Source organism: Argopecten irradians, chromosome 2 (assembly GCF_041381155.1).
Source record: "Argopecten irradians isolate NY chromosome 2, Ai_NY, whole genome shotgun sequence".
NCBI classification, from domain to species: domain Eukaryota; kingdom Metazoa; phylum Mollusca; class Bivalvia; order Pectinida; family Pectinidae; genus Argopecten; species Argopecten irradians.
Window position 1 is genome coordinate 49,381,621 of NC_091135.1, and position 20,375 is coordinate 49,401,995.

A 20,375-nucleotide genomic window follows, 5' to 3' on the forward strand; every position below is an offset into this window, starting at 1 on the left:
TGGTTGCTGGATCCTATCCCCTGGTCAAGACACATAATAATCTGTAATAGTGATGGTGTTTGCTCCTGCTAAGCGCTCAGCATAAAGGGAGTGGGACGACTGGTTTGCCCGTTGTCATTATAATTTGACCAAGTGGGATGTGCTTGTTCGAATGTCTTCAGTGGCATGTTTTAGTGAGATAGCACTATATAAAGGAGACACCACATGAATACACCGCATCCTCCCAAAACATACAAACATATGGGAGTTCTTCCTGAAATAATCCTGATCATTAAGGGGATTTAAACCTAATTAACCAAACTAAACCCAATTGATATGTATAAGGCTATATACCTGAAAGATAATTTGATGTCACTCATAATGAAAACAACTATCATATTTAGTGACTTCGTCTTAATTAACGATTTAATGGAACCAATGTCATTTAGGTGTTTTATGGTCGATTACTTTACAAAATTACATTTAATCGAGATGTTTCATCGTCATTTTTTATCATATCAGTAACATCAGTTTCATCTTTTGAATTAGAAAATGAAATTTTGTTAGAGTCAACTGGAGAATATACCTAGAAGACAGTATGTCATCTGCATCGATATATACAATGTATGTGCATTTTGATAAACAACTGTAAAACACTATATGGAAAATATACATTTGCTTTTCAGACACTGACACTGGACTGTCTCCTGGAGAAATAATTGGTATTGTTATAGGAATAATTGGGTTAATTCTTATGGGAGTAGCAGCCTATTTCACTGCTAGACAGCTAATGAGCTCTACCTATAATACAAAAGGTTGGGCTTTTACTAACGCCCTCTACCGGCGGTCTGCAGACAGTGTGTCAATGACGGAGGATAACTCTCTCACTGGATCGACAATCAAACTATGTACTCTAAAGAAGTGACGGGAAAATCAATTTTCATAAAGTCTTCGTATGTAAAAGCATACACAAACTTTAATACACCCGCTTTTTATTTTATTTATGGGTTAATCGAGATACCATATCAATAACATTTCTTGATTTTAACAAATGAAATGAAGCCCCGTGCTGTCTATCACGGTAACAAATGTGATGACAGATGGCGTTCGTGTAGTAATTGTTTACGTTTAAATGTTAAAATTTGATGCACTAATGATCGATATTAAGAGAAAATTGATTCATGGTAATCAATCCAAATTAGTTACTACAACGAAGCAACTACTCAGCGAATTTTGATTATATCTATACTACATGCGTGTACTTTTCGTTCAATCCTGTTATCTATCCCTGTCTCTATCGTATGATATACTTAAATCATTTCTTCAATATTACATTATTGATGTAATTTGAGAAATTGACGTCTAGATTGAATCAATAATAAGCATGAATACGGCCATTTCATTATTTGTTAGAACAACATGTGTGAAGGGAGTGTGCGTATGACTGAGTACGTAAGCGGTTGTATTGACATAGTTGTACTTAAATTGTGATTAAAATTTATATACAGGTAGACAAAGGTATCATTTTTTTATTTTAATTAAAAGAACAAACGGGAGACAGCTTGCAGATTTAAAATCGAAACAATGAAACGTAACTCTTAGACTGTAAAGCACAAACTGAATTGAAAACAAACTGTTAACCGTTACCTTTAGCATGTAGCGTTTGAAAGATATTGGTCATATGATGTGTTCCTCAATGTCTTTCGATCATGTCAACTCATGTTTAGAACAAAATTTAACTATCACAGCACTTCAAGAAGCAAAGAACCAACGGAATATCGATTTAAATATCACATATCGTCGGGATATAGTTTTGAGAACGGTTTTCTATAATATGATGTCTGAAATTTAATTTCTATTGATATAAAACTTGGTCATCAAATCTTTATACGAATTCAAGATGTTAATTAAAGTAATTCCAAAATCATAATTTTATCGTGTTTTCATTGCTTAAACGTCAACCTAATGGGTAAATTGCATTCTTCTTGGGTAAGTACACAGAAAGCGAAATGAAATTAACTGAGAATAATTTACAATATCGCTAGAAATACAAACATTTGTAAATGAATATGGAAAATTTCAATTGATACAAGATGCAGAGCTGACACCCGAAATAATCTAAACAAAAAATAGGTTGATATAATTGCTTATTCTAAACAATAAACAATAAAACTACTGACTTAAGTTCTAAAGGTTCATTCAAATATTAAAATAATCATATATATATATATATATATGACAATAATAGATTATGACGTCATACATTTGTTGACGTCACAATAAATAGGGGAGGTAAATCTTAACTAATTCTATTTAATTTAGGTTTAAACAAATTAATGAAATATTTTTCTCTAGCCTTCTCAAGCGGTGTCTGTGTACATTTCATAAAAAAAAAGTTATTTTAAAGTTCGTTTTTCAACATATATCTAGATTTTCACTGAGTTTTAATTTCCTGTACTCAGCGGAGTATACATGTATATGTTGCTTGTGCTCTCAGCCCCTGCTTCTTAAATGGTCTCTTGTTTCTCCTATATACGTGTAACTCATCCATGACATGTAATCCACCAAATGTCATTTATATTGTATCCATTTGGTTAGAAAGAATACTATTTAGGAGAAGAGTCTTCGTCGTTTGTTTAAAATTTTATTTGTATATTTATCATTAAAGACCCCAGCGATAGCTGCGAAAGTGCTAGGGAAGACAGATTTTTTAAAAATATTTTTTTCATATTTTATTCCATCGCAAGGGCATACTGCATTTATTTATTCTATATAAATGTTATAGTTTATTGAATGTAATATAAGTTATTGTAGCTACACAATGGCAGAATTTCGACTACAGACTTGAGTGACGTGGCGGTAGTAGATATGCCTGGGTGTATCTGTGGGAGCTCGTACAGACACTCGAGGAATGTCAGGGGATTTAAGTGGTGTGTGGTGTGGACCTTATGTACAGCATATCCGGACACTCACTATTACGTCGAACTGGCGCTGGCTAGGGGATCAGGGGAGTGATACTATACAATATTTCATAGTGATTTGTTTTAAGATTTGTCGGAACTGGACTGCAACACGTGGTCGGTGACTTCGGGGCCGATCAGTTGTATTTGAGTAAGTAAAGCATATAAAATATAAGAGTTATGTGTGCCGTATTAGTCATACTGACGAATCAAGAAGTACTTACATAGTATACATTTTGATTTGATACAAATATCTAAAAGGAATGAACCATGTAGTCAGGTTGCGTTATTAGTGATTGTAAAGTGACTTATGCTGATATGGAAATGCTTATAATGGTTATATTTTAAAGTTTTATATCAGTAATAAAACGTGTCTATAATACCGTATACATTGTACCCACCACATCATGGAAATAACAATGTCTTCTGTAAAACGTAAATACGGATACGGTCAATGCGCTTTCTGAAGTAGAATAGAGTCGATACTTTTGATATCATGCCATTATACAGAGTGTATGTAGATGATAGATAAAATGTAATTTATCCTTCTTTTTTTCCAAAATTTTCCATTCAAGTTTATGCTACAAAACTACTACGTCTATGAAAGAAATCAATTAACTCATTCTAATATTTGACGGACAATGTATTATTCTCGAACTGTAGTACATACTCTCATATATTTGTTTTCTTGTCAATGCACTTTCTATTTGGTTCTATTACCGCATTTGTTTGCTACAGACAATGTTTTTGCGCATGCGTATAGGAAGAAAAATATCGACTTTATTCAGGCACTTTTAGTTATTTGTTATTTCTTTATCTTTTAATAACTTTTTGTTAGCTTGGGTTTGATGTAATCCAATTAAGAAAATATTACTAACTTTTAGTATCTAAAATAAGAAATTTGTTCAGTCTGTGAAAACGAGAAATATACGATCGTCAGCGGCACGGTAACATTTTAACTACTTAAAGAGCCTCCATATAGAGCTCATTAAAGTAAAGGTTTTAAACCGATACCACAGTTTATTTCTAAAGATATGGTAAAATAACAGCTGAAACTATGCTGAAATAACAGCTGATATTATTGTTTGAGCATACATTAAATCATTTTGAAATGATTTCTAGATTATGCCTCAAACTATTAAAATGATCAAAGAACAAAACCAAATAAACAAAATATTGATAATCGATGTATGAACAACATGTTTTGTCGGTTACTTCAGATTAAAGAAACGGCAGATCAACTCTTAATCACTTAAACTATTGTGGTAGGTGTTTAATTAGTACAGATATTTAAATTAACATCGACAATACATGAAGAAAATTGAAAGCGTTGGGGTTGTAAATCACATGATGCTATAGTATTATAACCGTGTAGATGGGGTTAGCTTTAGCATTGACAGAGTTGGGCGTAAATACTTTACTGTCAGACCTGACAATCTAACACGTAACTTAAGTACGAACTTAACGTAGTTTCCTGTTGTCCGTGTGTAGGTACAATGTAATAGTGTACCTCTGACAGGATAATGTCTATTTTAGCAAAAACACTATAATATTGAACTGAAATAATTGTTAGTGCTCACTTAAAATATATTGCTGATAGACTTTCTACAACAAATTAAATTACAGCATATTACTGATTCACGTATGACTCATTACTTAAATCTGTCATTGGTTATTGTTTAATCAGATATTATTATTTATACATGTATGTGTTATTACTCGGCAAAAAGGTTGATCTGGCCTTTTTCCTCAAGCAATCTTTTGGACGTACTCTATTAGGTTTGGTGAATTAAGCTGTTGAATTCATTCAAATTGATAGACAAGCATGTATGAAGCCTTATAAACATTACTTAAAAGTTAAAACAAAATTTATGTACTGGACTATTCCTGTTTTCATGCCTTATTTATGTTTCCATTTATGTGCAGACCGCAACCTGTCTTCAGGGTGTACTCTCCTCATATTATCCTTTTGCTGCACTGTAGATTATAATATGATGGTTTTTGACACAACAGTTGCTGGCAATCATTTGCAGCTCTCATTCGTACTCGTAAAATTAAAACTTTTTTCCTAGCACTCAGAGATGAGACATCAGACATGTCAGACGTTTTCAGTGTCAGGATCGTATTTGTCCAAACCCGAAGTACCAACACATTCACTCTCGTCCGTCATTCGCACTCTTTTTGCATATGATTAAGACTCTTCTCCCGTCACTTTCAGATCTAATAAACTATTTAACTCGAATTTTTTTTGGTATCAGCAATTACATCAATCAAATATTCTTCCTTTCACTACTATTTTTTTTTCTTTTCACTTCAACCCCTTCATTAGCAATTACGTTATACAAATATTCTTTTTTTCAATATTCTCTTTAATCACTTTCACTCATGTTTTCTCTCTCGCGTTTATATCCAGAGTTCATACCTACTCATACATAAACACATGCTTACATGTTTAAAACCAACTACGTTACTCTATACACAAATATGTACCTTACATACGATATCGTCTTTTAGCTCACCTTGCCCGAAGGGCCGGTGAGCTTATGTCATGGCGCGGCGTTCGTCGTCCGTCCGTCTGTCCGTCAACATTTCCTTTAAATCGTTACTTGTCATAGAGTTCTACATGGATTGTTACCAAATTTGGTCACAAACATCCTTGGGGGAAGGGGAACAGAACTTGTATAAATTTTTGCTCTGGTTCCCCTCGGGGGAAGGAGGGGCGGGGCCCAATAGGGGAAATAGAGGTAAATCCTTTAAATCGCTACTTGTCATAGAGTTTTGCTTGGATTGTGACCAAATTTGGCCATAAACATCCTTAGGGGAAGGGGAACATAACTTGTATAAATTTTGGCTCTGACCCCCTGGGGGCAGGAGGGATTGGGCCCAATAGGGGATTTAGAGGTTAAAATTAAAATTCCTTCAGAAAAGAAACAATGAACCTGTATTCAGAACATTACTTGGCATTACAAACCAGGTGAGCAATACAGGCCCTCTGGGCCTCTTGTCTTTTTTCTTTTTTTTTCTAATTTGTCCCCCTTTTGTATTGTGAAATGATTCGATGTGTTGACCTTGAAAATTTGCTTTTCTGTCTTTAGTCTCTTTTCATCATAGTTCTTTTCGTCGTTCTTTTATTTCATTTCTATGTGACATTTTAATACAATGTGACCAATGGTAGATCTTGCCATATTCGGCTTATATGATATGAAAAGTATGATAACGGAGTTAAGAAAATCATCCAGTAAAAATGAAGGGCGAAGTGCAAGAGTGATCGGACGATTCCCTACCGGCAGATTGCATTTCTCCCAACATTCTACTCATGTCATATTAATTTGTGTTACATATAAATATAACATTACATTGTATGTTAATACACTGTATGTATCAAGGCCTGATGCAGGTAAAAGTTAGAGGGTCAAATACCCCCCCTCATAGGTATATATATAGTAACAGTGTTCTCTAATAAATTAATATAACTAAATCCCTACTCTTAATCTCAAGATAACATATTTAAGCAGTACGTTCCGTGCGATTTTTGTAGTTTGACTAAAGACCCTTAGTTCATTTTCAAATATTGTTTTAACACTAACAGTTTTACGTTTTTGATCACTGGTATGATATGCCGTATAAATTGAGTATCCTATTAATGTTTCGTAGTGTGTTGATTGATTAATTTTATATCCAGTAATGATGTATTTTCATTTCTTCAAATTTACTATGTATCCAAATAAATTAATTGATTCTTCTATATTACTTCGTCAAAGTATTTGCATTCAATGAAATAGTGAAGATAGATTTCTTCTACGTGACATACATTAGAAAGATTACTTTCCTCAATTTTCCATTATTTTAAGTGTGTTTTAGATGGTATAATATAATGATATAGTTTCCATCTAAATATTTTATGTTGATTATCTTTTAATTGACTGAAAATGAATTTCATAAGATCTGAACATGGTTGTGTATATTCAATATTAAAGTCTCTTTTCCATAATTCATTAGTTATAGGGAGTATGAATTTGTTTGAAATGCCTATCTCATATATTTCTCTATTTTTTAGACTTGAAATTTAGATAAGGCATGGGTATTTTTTTTGAATCAGGGTATATTTTGCTTGATGATTTACCGCTGTTTTTACAGAGTTTTCAATGATTAATTTTATTTTCCATTCCGCTGGGTTTGCTTTTTTATTTGGGTTATTTCACTAATCCAGTTTCGTTTATCTAATAATTTGTGTAAATAATAACTTCGTCTATCCTCATTTCTTCATTAATGACATCGTCAACTGTTATTAGTCCCCTAACTGCCAAATTTTTGTTAATTAGCACTTTATTATTTAATTTCATATTTTTGTTCCCAGATAATTTCTCTTCGAATATCTGCATAGTTTAAGCACTGTTTTTTACTACCTCCTCCTAATGTCAACCACGAATTCAAAATTGATTGATAGAAGTCAGGAATATTCATATGTTCAGGAATATTATTTATGTTTCCCATATTCATCTTAAAGTTATATGCCGTATTTTTCATACTCACGAATCAAGACGAGCTTTTGATATGTTATTCAACACCAACATTTACCCACATTTTGAGAATTACAATACTTTCAATCCACAGGTTTTAGTTTACATATACAAATAAGAGCTGAAAATGATTTTTGGCAGTACTTCCAAAAATCATTATATTAACATTTTCAGTGTAGTGAAATGAGTACATACGGTCAGACCATGAAGCCATATTGTTGTCTACAATTTCATTTCACATTCGTACAGTATTATTAGTAATTGTAAAGTGATTTCAGAAGGTATGTTTTCATCAAAACATGTATAAGGCTTAAAAAACAAGAATTTCACAGTGCATTGCCTATGTGTTTTAACTAACGTTTATAAGGCATCATATATGTTTGTCTGTCCATTTGAATGATTTTCACAGCTTTATTCATTAAAACTTATGGTTTTAAACAGTTAATTGAAGAAAAAATAACATGTCAAAATTTTCGGTCAGTTACGGCACATATAACTTTAAATATGAGTAAGTTTTGTCCGAATGTGTTATAAATTGCTTTTGGAATAAGTTTCCAGTTTTCGTTAGAGTCACGTATTAATCGTTTAACCCAGTTAACGTTTAACATATCGATGTGCGATTCAATATCACGAATACTCAACCCTCAATATTCATGTTTTCTAATAATGTTTTCCTTTTTTCTTTCTCCCTTTTCCCTTCCCATATAAATTCAAATAAAGCCTTTTCTAATTGCCTTAATAAGCCTATACTTATTGGTTGAACGTTTGCAAGATATGTGATTTTTGGGATTAATAGCAACTTTGCTACTACTATTTTTCCGAATAAAATTAATTTTCTTCTTTTTTGCCAGTTTTTAATCAATTCATCGATTGAGGTTTTTTTTGCTTTCCCAATTCAGATTATTACATACCTTTTTGTTAGTTCCAAAGTCAATACCAAGTGATTTTATTATTGTCTCCCAAATTATTCCAAATTTATTTGTTTGTTTTCCCTTATTTCTGCCCAACCACAATCCTTATGTTTTACTTTTGTTGAGTTTCAGGCCAGATATTATCCTAAAACGCTCAATTTTTAGCTCACCAGGCCCGAAGGGCCGGTGAGCTATTGCCATGGCGCGGCGTCCGTCGTCCATTGTCCGTCGTCCGTCCGTCAACATTTCCTTTAAATCGCTACTTTTCATAAAGTACTGCATGGATTTTAACAAAATTTGGTCAGAATTTGCATAAATGGTGACCCTGACCCCCCTGGGACAGGAGGGGCGGGGCCCAATAGGGGTAATAGAGGTAAATCCTATAAATCGCTACTTGTCCTAGAGTTCTGCATGGATTGCAACCAAATTTGGCCAGAAACTTCCTTAGGGGAAGGGGATCAGATTTTGCATAAATGGTGACCCTGACCCCCCTGGGGCAGGAGGGGCGAGGCCCAATAGGGGTAATAGAGGTAAATCCTATAAATCGCTACTTGTCCTAGAGTTCTGCATGGATTGCAACCAAATTTGGCCAGAAACTTCCTTAGGGGAAGGGGATCAGATTTTGCATAAATGGTGACCCTGAACCCCCTGGGGCAGGAGGGGCGGGGCCCAATAGGAGTAATAGAGGTAAATCCTATAAATCGCTACTTGTCCTAGAGTTCTGCATGGATTGCAACCAAATTTGGCCAGAAGCTTCCTTAGGGGAAGGGGATCAGATTTTGCATAAATGGTGACCCTGACCCCCCTGGGGCAGGTGGGGCGGGGCCCAATAGGGGTAATAGAGGTAAATCCTATAAATCGCTACTTGTCCTAGAGTTCTGGATGGATTGTAACCAAATTTGGCCAGAAACATCCTTGGGGGAAGGGGAACAGAACTTGTATAAATTTTGGCTCTGACCCCTCGGGGGTAGGAGGGGCTGGCCCAATAGGGGAAATAGAGGTAAATCCTATAAATCGCTACCTGTCCTAGAGCTTGCATTGATTGTAACCAAATTTGGCCACAAACATCCTTTGGGGAAGGGAAACAAAACTTGTATAAATTTTGGCTCTGACCCACCTGGGGGCAGGAGGGGCTGGGACCAATAGGGGAAATAGAGGTAAATCCTAAAAATCGCTTCTTGTCCTAGAGTTCTGCATGGATTGTAACCAAATTTGGCCAGAAACATCCTTGAGGTTAACAGAATTCGTATAAATTTTGGCTTTGACCCACTGGAGCAGAAAGAGTTGGCCCAATAGGGGAATTAGAGGTAAATATTCAAATTCTTTCAGAAAAGAAACGATGAACTTATATTCAGAACATTACTTGGCATTACAAACCCTCTGGGCCTCTTGTCTGTATTGCCTTAGTTACTTCATTATGCTTTAAAAAGAGTGTAGTGTCGTCCGGAAGTTGGGCAATCTTAATGTGTCTGTTTCTTATGTTGAATCCGCTAATATTGTTATCATTTCTTATCTGGATCGCCATTATTTCGACTGCTAAAATGAAAAAATTATAACCTATGTATTGTATATATTGTATTTTAGTGGTGAATGAAATGTTAAAAGCTCTGCTTGATTCTTGTGAATGAAAACTAGCTATGTTTGAAGTGTTTTATTTATTTTATCAGAACATCAAATAAACAGATTTTTCAATATATAATGTTGATTTATGATCGAATATCGAAATCCTCTTAGATAACCACTTAAAGGACAACATTTATAATAATTATTGATATATGTATATATATGAGCTAACAAATACCTGTACCATTGACATAAATGTAATTGTAATGTATATTTTGATGTTTTATGATATGGACATAGAGGCTTCTAGCCTACGTCCATTAACTTCAATTAAATCAATTAAATATCACGATGATCAAATTGATAAGATATGTATTAAATTATCATAATATATAAATTTATCGACTATGTTCAATAATTATCAAATACATTTAGCTAGTATTCATATCTTAATAGTCTGTTTCTGTATGCAGGGAACAAAGATGCCACCTCATGACACTAGAATTTGCGACAAATGTGCAAATAAGCGGATGTTTATGATTATGTGTGCAATTGTTGTGTTGAGCACTGGAATTTGTCTTTATGCAAATTCAACCGTAACCAGAAAGACGTTGGCAATGAAGACGCTACTGAAAGGAACCATTCAAAACATTCAGAGATGGCGGAAAGCATTCGATAATTTGGTGGTAGAGTTTAAAGACAATAAAACGGTTATACCGCCTGTGCCCAGAGATCAGCTATACATAAGCCAATTAAATAAACACTTTGTAAATGCTACAATGTCTACTGCGGATAATGTCAATGAAATTACGCAGAATGCATCGACGTCAACAACGCTTCTTACTTTGTTTACTTCATGGTATATAAAGGCTGAAAAATATATCTGTCATAACAATACAATTAGAAATTGGAATTCTTTGAAGCCAAGTGTCAAACCAATTATCTTCACTAACAACAATATTATATCTAAGGAAGTAAGAAAGAAAGGATGGAACTCTCTACCGGTACATCAGGCGAGCTTCGGGATTCCAGTTCTTAAATTCATGTATAGAGATGTTTTAAAAGTAGCTAAATCACATTTCTATGGATATTCAAACGGAGACATTATATTCACTTCGACTCTGATTCACACATTAACGGCTGTTGTCAATTCTACTGTGATACCTAAGGACAGGCCTATTATGATTATTGGCAGACGAACAAATGTACTGAACGTAACTCCTGAGGAGGCAAGTTCTGAGGAAAGTGTGTCTAAGACAGCAAGAAAACGCGGGAAACTTTTTACTGACTATGCTGAGGACTATTTTATTACTACAGCGGATTACCCTTGGGGTGACATACCGGAAGTTGTTATTGGTCGGAGAGCATATGATAACTGGTTGGTATTAAACGCCCGTAAACGTAAACACATTACGATTGACGCGACGCAAACACTGCTAGCTGTCCACCAGACAACAAAAGCTGGAAATAAGGAAGGTCATCATTCATTACATGCTGAGCTCAATCACAGTCTTCTTAGTAGACTTTATAAAAGTCTTAATTATGCTGCTGGTCGGACATCTTGTGCAGAGTATTACACATGTTATAATGACGTCATGAAGCCAATAGTTCAAAAACGATTAAAGATGTGCTGATGCATGTATACTTATAAAATAACAATTTCAAACGTTAGAAACTATCAATAGTGTCTATTGAGTTTTGACTTAAATCTCAATTTACCGCTCGGTTGTAAAGTTCTGATCTTTGCTATAGATCACGTGTTCAATCTCTAGTCGTTAGAATTGTACCTACTGCCCCTATTGCATGATCGTAAAAGGCGACTGAATTAAGGATATTATCTTTTCTCTTCTTCCTAACTGACTTTATTCTTCCTAATGTCTCCCTTGATACCGCCTCATTTTAGCCTTCTGTTGAGTGCTCGCCCCTGTGATGTAGGCTTTGGGTTTTGTCCCCTGGCCGAGACACACCATAGTCTTTAAAAGTGGTAGTTTCTGCTCCTGCTTAGCACTCAGCATACAGGGAGTAGGACGACTGGTTCGCCCTTAGTCAGTATAATGTTACCGGGTGGGGTGCGTTGCTTGGTATTTTCGGCAGCATGCTTCTGTGATATAGCACTATAAAAGGACATGAGTTCACTATACAAGAAGACACAACACGAACATACCGCAGTCTCCCACTCCACATACGCTATACACCGCATGCATGGGAGGCCGTCCTCACAATAGGCTGTTAATAGGACGTTAATCAATATAAAAACAAACAATCAATTTCTAGTCAAAACCGTAGTAAAATGTTTACTTTCAGTTTGCTGTGCGTCAAGGTTAGCTCACTGAAACTATTGTTACAAACACTCCCCTCCCCTGCATTTGTCTTATTTCATTAATATATCATATTACATAACTACATTGCTAGGTGAAGCAGACATACAACGTGTAATCTGTTTAGTTACACATAAAATTAGAATATACCGAGGCAAAGTCGTTTACTTTTGTATTACCGACACACGTGCGTTTATCACAGGTATATATCAGAGCGTTGCGAAATGTGCAGTAAAACTGGAAAATTAAATGAGACTTACAGTACCTGTAAGTTAAAATTTGATTGGAATTCTGTCTTCACTCCTGATGGTACGTAGATATCACGTGAGATGCGTGCGCATCGTTAGCAGTCATAAGAGCGCAGCTCTCTGCGCGGCCGAAGGCCGCGTAGAGCGAAGCTCTACTAACTATAACACGTGTGTGAGCATATAGATTCCAATACATCCCAGTACTCCTTGGACTTTGAAATTGTGTCCCGCGGAAAAAGTCTCGCGCCTCCATGTAGGCAGCCATGTTTTAATTCTCGTTATCAGCACGACGAGATTTGAAATTTCTGTACTAGACTAAATGTGTTATCATATCAATATAGACGTCACAAAACCTGACGCCAAAGATGATGGCACAGATTCGCGCGTATTTTTGATAGCATAACATGTTGCCAAGTTTTATCTACATCTGATAAAAACAAGACTGAAGTATATTGAACTATATTGAACTATTCCATTTGGATTATTTTGAATTCTTTCTAACTATCGATAGTATGTGCATGTCAGTGAAATATTTTATTGTTAATCTCGTAGAAAAATATAGACAATATGAAATAACAGACGTAAGGTGCGATAACAGAACGGAACGAATGTTAACACGACAACCTTTACCTATCAACACGCTTATAACCGCAAGTTGAGTAATTAGGAAATTGACAGACACGTTTTAACGATATTTTAAAGTTAAGTAAACCCTGGCGTGATCTATCAACTGAGATAGATATTGACTGTACGAAAATTCATTTGAGTGAGAAATCTTGGGTCAAACTGGCATAAATCGACATTTTCATCGCTAGTTTCTGTTTAATTCGACCTAGCGAACAAACGCTAAAAGTTGACAAACTGAGATACACATTAAAAATTTAAGTAATTCTGAATAAAATGGTATCTTTGGGTTTTGAAAATATCATGAAGAACGACCACAAGACGGTCTTGGAAATTGGTTGTATTTCGTTGGTTCCCAGTAAATTTCCGCGGCAGAGAAGATTTCGGGACTTGTGGGCCGCCTTCCTTCAAAGCTATTCTGAGCGATTGGATCGACAAGTGGACCATTCACAAATTGATCGTATTTTTGAAAATTCTGTTTATTTTATTATATAATTACTTAATTTTATAAAACATTTTATAATTCTTGTCATGATATCCAAATGTTTGTTGGGGATAGCATGTATTGTGGAAATGGGGGCTGTTTGGGGCGTTCAACCGCACAAAAAAAATGCCATACGACAAGCGCCACCTGGTAGGAGGAATGATTTGTGTCACTTGAGTATCCGGTTTGAACCGGTTTGCATTGATGTTGAAAGCCGCCTCGATTTTCGAGTTTCAATCGGCAATGTCAGGTAAGTAGGCCTAGTTGTGTATTTTACTTGTTATATCACTATCGGTGAATCTTAGTATTGTTCATTATCTAATATTTGAGGTTGTTGTTGTCTAATATGATCATTTTTCGTATGCTTACTGCAGTACCGAGCCTGATCATAACAGCGACTTAATCAAAACTCGTAAACTGACAGTGAGTTTAGATTGTAAAAATCTACTGACTCTGAGACAGATGCCGTTTGAATAGGTTTTTCCTAATATATTGCTTTATTATATGATTAAATTGCTACTTACTAGTATACTAACATAGTAAACTATATTCGTTATCAGATGACACACATATTTTGTTGACCAGCTGCAGTCTAAAAATAGCACCGAGCAAACTGTACCTTGGTGAGATCAACGGGAAAGTGACACGTCCATGCAATATGCGACGATGTCAGGCAAGATGTAACCGTAAACTTATTATAAGTGACAACTAAAGACGACAAACCTGAAAAAATCAAGTAGCTTGACAATGGATATGATCAATATTATTAGAAAGGGACAGCAGTTTCCTACAGGACAGGGACGTACCCTCTTTCAGCACATCAGCTGTTGCCTCGGGCATTTTTATCCACTTTTCCATTGATCTTCCAGGTTCAGAAAAGGTTTTTAATGAAGCGTTTCCAACTAATTTACCAGGATGTCGATTGTTGCTGTTATATTTATCCCATCACCAACTCAAGCCCGTTTTTTTCAAATTACACACGCCGTACAAGTCTACCGTACAGTGTTGACGTAAACAAAAGACTGACATGTCGGAGGGGCGGTACCAAGCAATTTGATTGACAGCTGGCGATCCGCCAATGTACATTGCCTACTGGCAAGCTACCAGTTCTCGCCGGGTACCAATTCTCGCCATCGCATATGTACATGTATGATCACAGACGAATTTTGTGACATTTGTTTTGTGAAAAACAGCATGGTAGTGTCTTCTATCAGAAGAAGGCATTATTGTCTAAATTTGCGTGGAAAACGCACAGATACAGATGCGATGGCGAGAACTGGTCGCCTGCCAGTAAAGTTAGCAAATATTAGTTACTGTACTTGCTTTCATACCTACGGGTGTAATACTGGCTGGTCCAGGGCAATACACTCATGTCGCCTGCGGCTGTATTGCATGTCTACCCATGCAATAAAGCCTCGTGACGTCACGGCGTCAACAAAATCTCCTTTTCCTCGGTGAAATTTTCACATTTTTTTCACAAATATGACTGGTTTTACTATAAAAGATGCAAATAACGGAATTTGTGCTGAAAATATCACGTTATTTTTCATGTATGAAAAATTGACTTCAAGTTGTGGATTTCATCAAATATATTTCAAAATGGCGGGATATTATAGTTGTAAAATTGCAATAAAACGTCGAGGTATGAAAGAAAAATACTCTTTCATAAGTGGATATGAAGGATAGGGATATTCTAACCTCGGGATCACAAAATGTTGCAAAACCCTCGGCAAGCCTCGGGTTTTACTACATTTTGTGACCCTCGGGTAGAATATCCCTATCCTTCATATCCACTTATGAAAGAGTCTTATAGTATTATATTAGTATATTAATATCTATTCCAAAAATGAGTATCCAAATTTCTCTTTTCAGTATACAATTACATTTTAAAAATCTAAATCATTTCGTTTAAGGTTTTCACTCTTGTACCACTAAAAATTATTTGCTATTTTGCTTTTGGCAATTTTTTTCATCTTTAATAAATAACGCTTGGACACGCTGGTTTTTTGGAATACTATATTATCTTCATCAATATAAAATGTCTTTGCATTAAATCTATTCATACATGTGAAGGCTAAATAATAATAATAAAAATACATAAAACAAAAGTACCAAAGTATCAAAATCATTCATTTCTTTTTCTTATAAACCAGATATTCCATGGATTTACAATCATATAATTATGTGTTTCGAACTCGGATGTACAAAAGAGTTCCTACAGAGAATACACTTACCAACAGTCAGCACAAGGAAATGGTCTTGTAAATGTCATGTTCCAGAGGAGAAAGAACAAAATTAGAAAGCTATGCCCACCTCAATTTTTTTCAGTAGCATAATAATTATACATTTTATATAAGATATGTGCCATTTTGATTATAAAGTTATATTGATAATATCTGCTGTGATCTGATGCATGTATATATACATTTAAGGGTTGAAATATGACAGCTGACTTTGAAAGGGTTTGCTTTCCATTAAATACTTTACATCTTTACATGGTCACTGGGAATGAATAAAGGGGGGTAATTGCCTATTGTTTCATTTGCTAGGTATATTTTTCTAGCATAATGCTTTTCTACAACTAAAAGAATAGCCAGACCAATATTGTCTATTATAACCATTTTCTTCTTTTATATGAGAATTTTTTTTTATATATATAATAGGGATAGCAGAGACTTTTACATGAGTATTAGTTAAACTTCCTTTTAACAGCCGGGGTCAATTTGTAAGGATTTGAGGTTTGTTGGTGGAGGATCTTTGGAATACTCGGAGAAAGACACCGACCAGTAGTAAGTACCTGGCAACTACCACAAATGGGATTCGAACTCGCAACCTAGGGTAGAGTTAGGTTTGTGGTAATATGTCGAGACATTTTTAACCACTTGGCCACCATCGCACGGCCTGGACTTTTACATAATTATCATATACCAGACATTTAAAAATCGTTTATATCATGCCATTATTTAAATCAAATATCAGAATCAGTATTTATTGCAGGTCACTTAAGGAGATGATAGAGGAAAGACGGAGATCCCGGAGAAAAACCACTGACCAGCAGTCAGTACATATGTACTTGTCTTCTATCCCACATGGGATTCAAACTCGTAACCCAAAGACATCTTAATCAGACGGCAACCACAACCCCAAACAACTCCATCTTTTTAACTTCTGATTAATTTAAACCAGTGCGTCCTAATATGTGACCAATACTGATGAAAGAACGAAAAACAAAATCGAAACTTGTAAGTTAAGTGATTATGAAGTCATATATACATAAGTCACAAGTACATTTTGAAATTTGCACCAATATAAGCACTATAAAGGTTCAGAACAATAAAACCTAAGTAGGAGTTATCTCCCATTTTAAGAATCGGTTATTAACTTTCATAATCGATAGTCTTCGGGAAATCATAATCCAACACTGGAATAACTTTTACATCTTGTTAAATGAAAGTCCTAGATAACTGAAGTGATATTGACCCTGTTATATGTTGCTCAAATAAATGACATCAAGATCACAAAGACTAAATGGTTGAAAACTCTTAAATTTTACAAACTCTTGTCAATAAGTTAAAGGCAAATTAACCGACTTTGATTCCTGCAGGCAGGGATCAAAGATTTAAAAGTTTATTCATGTGAATGACCTTGACCTTCTTTCAGTGTAACAGGGGTCGAATAGGCTAAATGTTTTAACGTGTCAATATTACGCCTCGTTTAAAATGCATTACCTTGATCTTATTCAAAAAGGCTCAAATCATGAACGCCTTCTTGTAAATTACTAATTAAAGAGACCCACATGTTTATAGGGATCGGTTAATAACGTGCTTTGGGATGATGTAACACGTTTATTCAAACGAATGACCTTGAATTTATTTCAAGGCTACATATTGGTTTCCTCTATTGCTGCTTTGTATTCAGCTGGTACCTAGTACCCTATCTGCATTAGTTGTAGACCCTGGACATTTAGACTAACCATTGACATGTAGGTTGCTTATTCCCCCCGGAAGTTGACAAAATAGATCTAAGATCTATAACATGGTCCTTTTTGCGGTTATTTTTAATTTAATTTTGAAACACGTATGTAAACACTACAAATTTGCGTTTTCATTTCAGTACTAGGTTACCATAACATTATTATGCATATAATCTACAATTTCCCATTCATTAAATATATATAATTATGAACAAAATTAAACCCCATAGACCTCCCTTAGCAGGACCCTCTTACCAGCCTGTCGTACCTACACACGACCAGAAATACATGCTCCTTTATGCATAAAGCCACATTTGCGCATTACAAGATACAGAAAAAAGGAGAGGCAATAATTTTAGACTGAAACCTAAAAGAGGGTGGGACTCTGTGAAGTTATGGTAAGTATATATCATGAAAATTTGTTTTACAAGGAAAACCTCAAACAACTTCTTTTGAAGAATTATCAAGAGTTATGGTCCTTTATGTCTCTCATTTCATTTGCAACACCCCTTAAGGTGCTGCCCCAATAGTATCAAGTTATGATGTTTGCCTTAAATCCATATTACTTTAACCAATGAGTAAACACTTGGCATCAATACAAGTAATGTAATCAAAATTTAAACTAATAGAAAACTTGCATACATATTAAGCCCATGTAAATCCCACAACAAAAGCATAATTTCATTGAACATTCAATTCCCCAAAAAAGGGTTGGCACGTACAGTCAGGAGTGAAGACAGAATTCCAATCAAATTTCAACTTACAGGTAAGTCTCATTTAATTTTCTAATGCTGTCTTCACTCCTGATTAGGACTACGAGATCCCGTGAGATGTTCAAAGACAGTGTTCACGAACAAAAATACTAAAACAATAATAAACAGATAACACAAGATGTATTCATACAAAAGTTACAAGCAATCAAAGTTCATAAACATTAAAACTTCTTATATACACACATATATTCACTTTAAAAAGTCACGATAAACAAAAATTACACAGACACAGTAAGTCACTGTAAACACGCACGAAGTCGCCAAGAATATATGTCCATGAACTGGATGAAACCTCCAAATCTACTCCAGTAATGCTTTCCTATAAAATTTGGAGAAATTTGATATGTTGCTCCAGCCTGCAGATTTCATTATTGTCGCGATTGGAACATTGGCCCGATAAGCAGCCAACATGGACGCAGCTCTTGTGTTGTGTGGTGTAAACATATTAATATCGATTCTAGCTGTTTCAAGTACAGTTTTTAGCCATCTGGAAATATTACTTTTGCAAATGGGCAAATGTGTTTTTTGGTAGCTAAGAAACAGCTTAGTTTGTTCTCCTCTTATTTCTGCTGTACATTTCAGATATTCCTGCAATTGTGTGACAATACAGAGAGAGGGATTTTCCGTAAAGGCCTCAAACGAAAGTCCACTTTGATGGAAATTTGCTTCACAAAACGCGATATACACGCCGTTTTGTCTAAAGTAGATGTTCTTAGTGTCCATCACATGAATTGATTGGGCACGCTACCCAGTAACTAATGCCAGCAAAGTTACCACTTTCAATGTCAACATTTTTAACGAAACACATTCAACCTTATTTAAATAGTCAAGAACTATTTGTGGGTTCCATATTGAAGTATTTCTTGGTAAAACTGGTCTTTTTTGAAACACACCTTTCAAAAATCGTTTCTCGAATAGCACAGTTCCACAAGACTGTCCATTTATAACAATAAATGTGGATAAAAACGATCTGGCAGTGTTAAATGGCACTATATCCTAATACAGAATTAAACAGTTCAGTTCAGAATTCAATAATGTTTGTCACAGATGATGAAAATGGATTAATTTCCCTTGAAGCTGCATATATAAACCACTTCCTGGAGTAAGAGTCATACTGTTTTTGTGTCCCTGATCTCCATAACGACAACAATATTTCCTCAATTTCTTTTGAAATTCCAAGGTTTGTCATTGTTTGCCGGAAAGGCGACATCCCATTGACTGCATCTTCGGAAGAGTTTCCACTGCTCTGCTGGGGTGTGACAAAGTGTTCTTCTTCCTATGTAATAAAAACACAATCAATGAGTAATTTTAGCAAAAATGGAAACCACGTTTGTGTAGAACAAAAAGGAAGAATCATTATTACTTCAGCCTCATCTTCCCTTAGGTTTATAAGAATTTTTCCAATTAATGAAAATGGTGGGAAAATGTACACAAACTTGTTCCATATCGTAGAAAACGCATCAACTGCCTCAGCATATGGATCAGGCTTCCAATAAATATATCTTTCTATTTGGCAGTTAAGTCTAGATGCAAATAGGTATAAATCAGGCATTCCCCAAATATTTACAATCATTGTGAATATATTTGGATCTATTTTCCACTCAGTATTGTCATGGTCAAGCACGCTCTCTGTGCCTGCCTCGATGTTTTTACTACCTGGGATATGAGCAGCTGACAGCCATATATATGTCTCACTACACCAATGCCAGATTTCCCTGGCTAACAAGTTACACTGGGAGTTTTTCCCACCCATGTGATGCATGTAAGCTATAACTGTGGTGTTATCTAAGTTCATTCTAACGGGGACTTTTTTTACATTTTTACATAGTGTCATTAAAACAAACCATGCTGCTCTAAGTTCAAGATAGTTGATATGATCAAGTGATTCAGTTTTTGACCAATTTCCTCCTTTTTGGATGCATCAGAGGTTAGAGTGACAGAGGGTGGACCATGTGATATAACATTTTTGGCAGACATAATATTGTTAATCCGCCATTGTAAATCTATTTCACTTTGAGCTGA

The 20,375-nt window shown here is 35.2% G+C and overlaps 2 protein-coding genes across 3 annotated transcripts in view; both read left to right on the forward strand.

The window, feature by feature from the left end:
- Nucleotides 1–1,909, forward strand: part of LOC138315794 (macrophage mannose receptor 1-like) — a 45,254-nt gene extending 43,345 nt beyond the window's left edge. The window contains exon 42 of the mRNA XM_069257063.1: nt 666–1,909. Coding sequence (XP_069113164.1) covers nt 666–904 — 239 coding nt within the window. The 3' untranslated portion in view covers nt 905–1,909. The remainder of the gene's footprint in view (nt 1–665) is intronic.
- Nucleotides 1,910–2,777: 868 nt separating this feature from the next.
- On the forward strand, nt 2,778–12,534 carry LOC138315795 (uncharacterized). 2 transcript variants are annotated; one of them, XM_069257065.1, is made up of 3 exons: nt 2,778–3,090; nt 9,558–9,677; nt 10,407–12,534. In XM_069257065.1, the coding sequence occupies exon 3, from the start codon at nt 10,416–10,418 to the stop codon at nt 11,565–11,567; it is 1,152 nt and encodes a 383-aa protein (XP_069113166.1). In that variant the 5' UTR covers nt 2,778–3,090; nt 9,558–9,677; nt 10,407–10,415; the 3' UTR covers nt 11,568–12,534. The 2 variants fall into 2 exon arrangements, with proteins under 2 accessions (XP_069113166.1, XP_069113165.1); XM_069257064.1 differs by lacking the exon at nt 9,558–9,677 and having other exon boundaries at nt 2,780–3,090.
- The last annotated feature ends 7,841 nt before the right edge of the window (nt 12,535–20,375 follow it).

Coding starts and splice junctions, on each gene's coding strand:
- LOC138315795 (XM_069257065.1), top strand. CDS start 10,416: ATGCCACCTCATGACACTAGAATTTGCGACAAATGTGCAAATAAGCGG.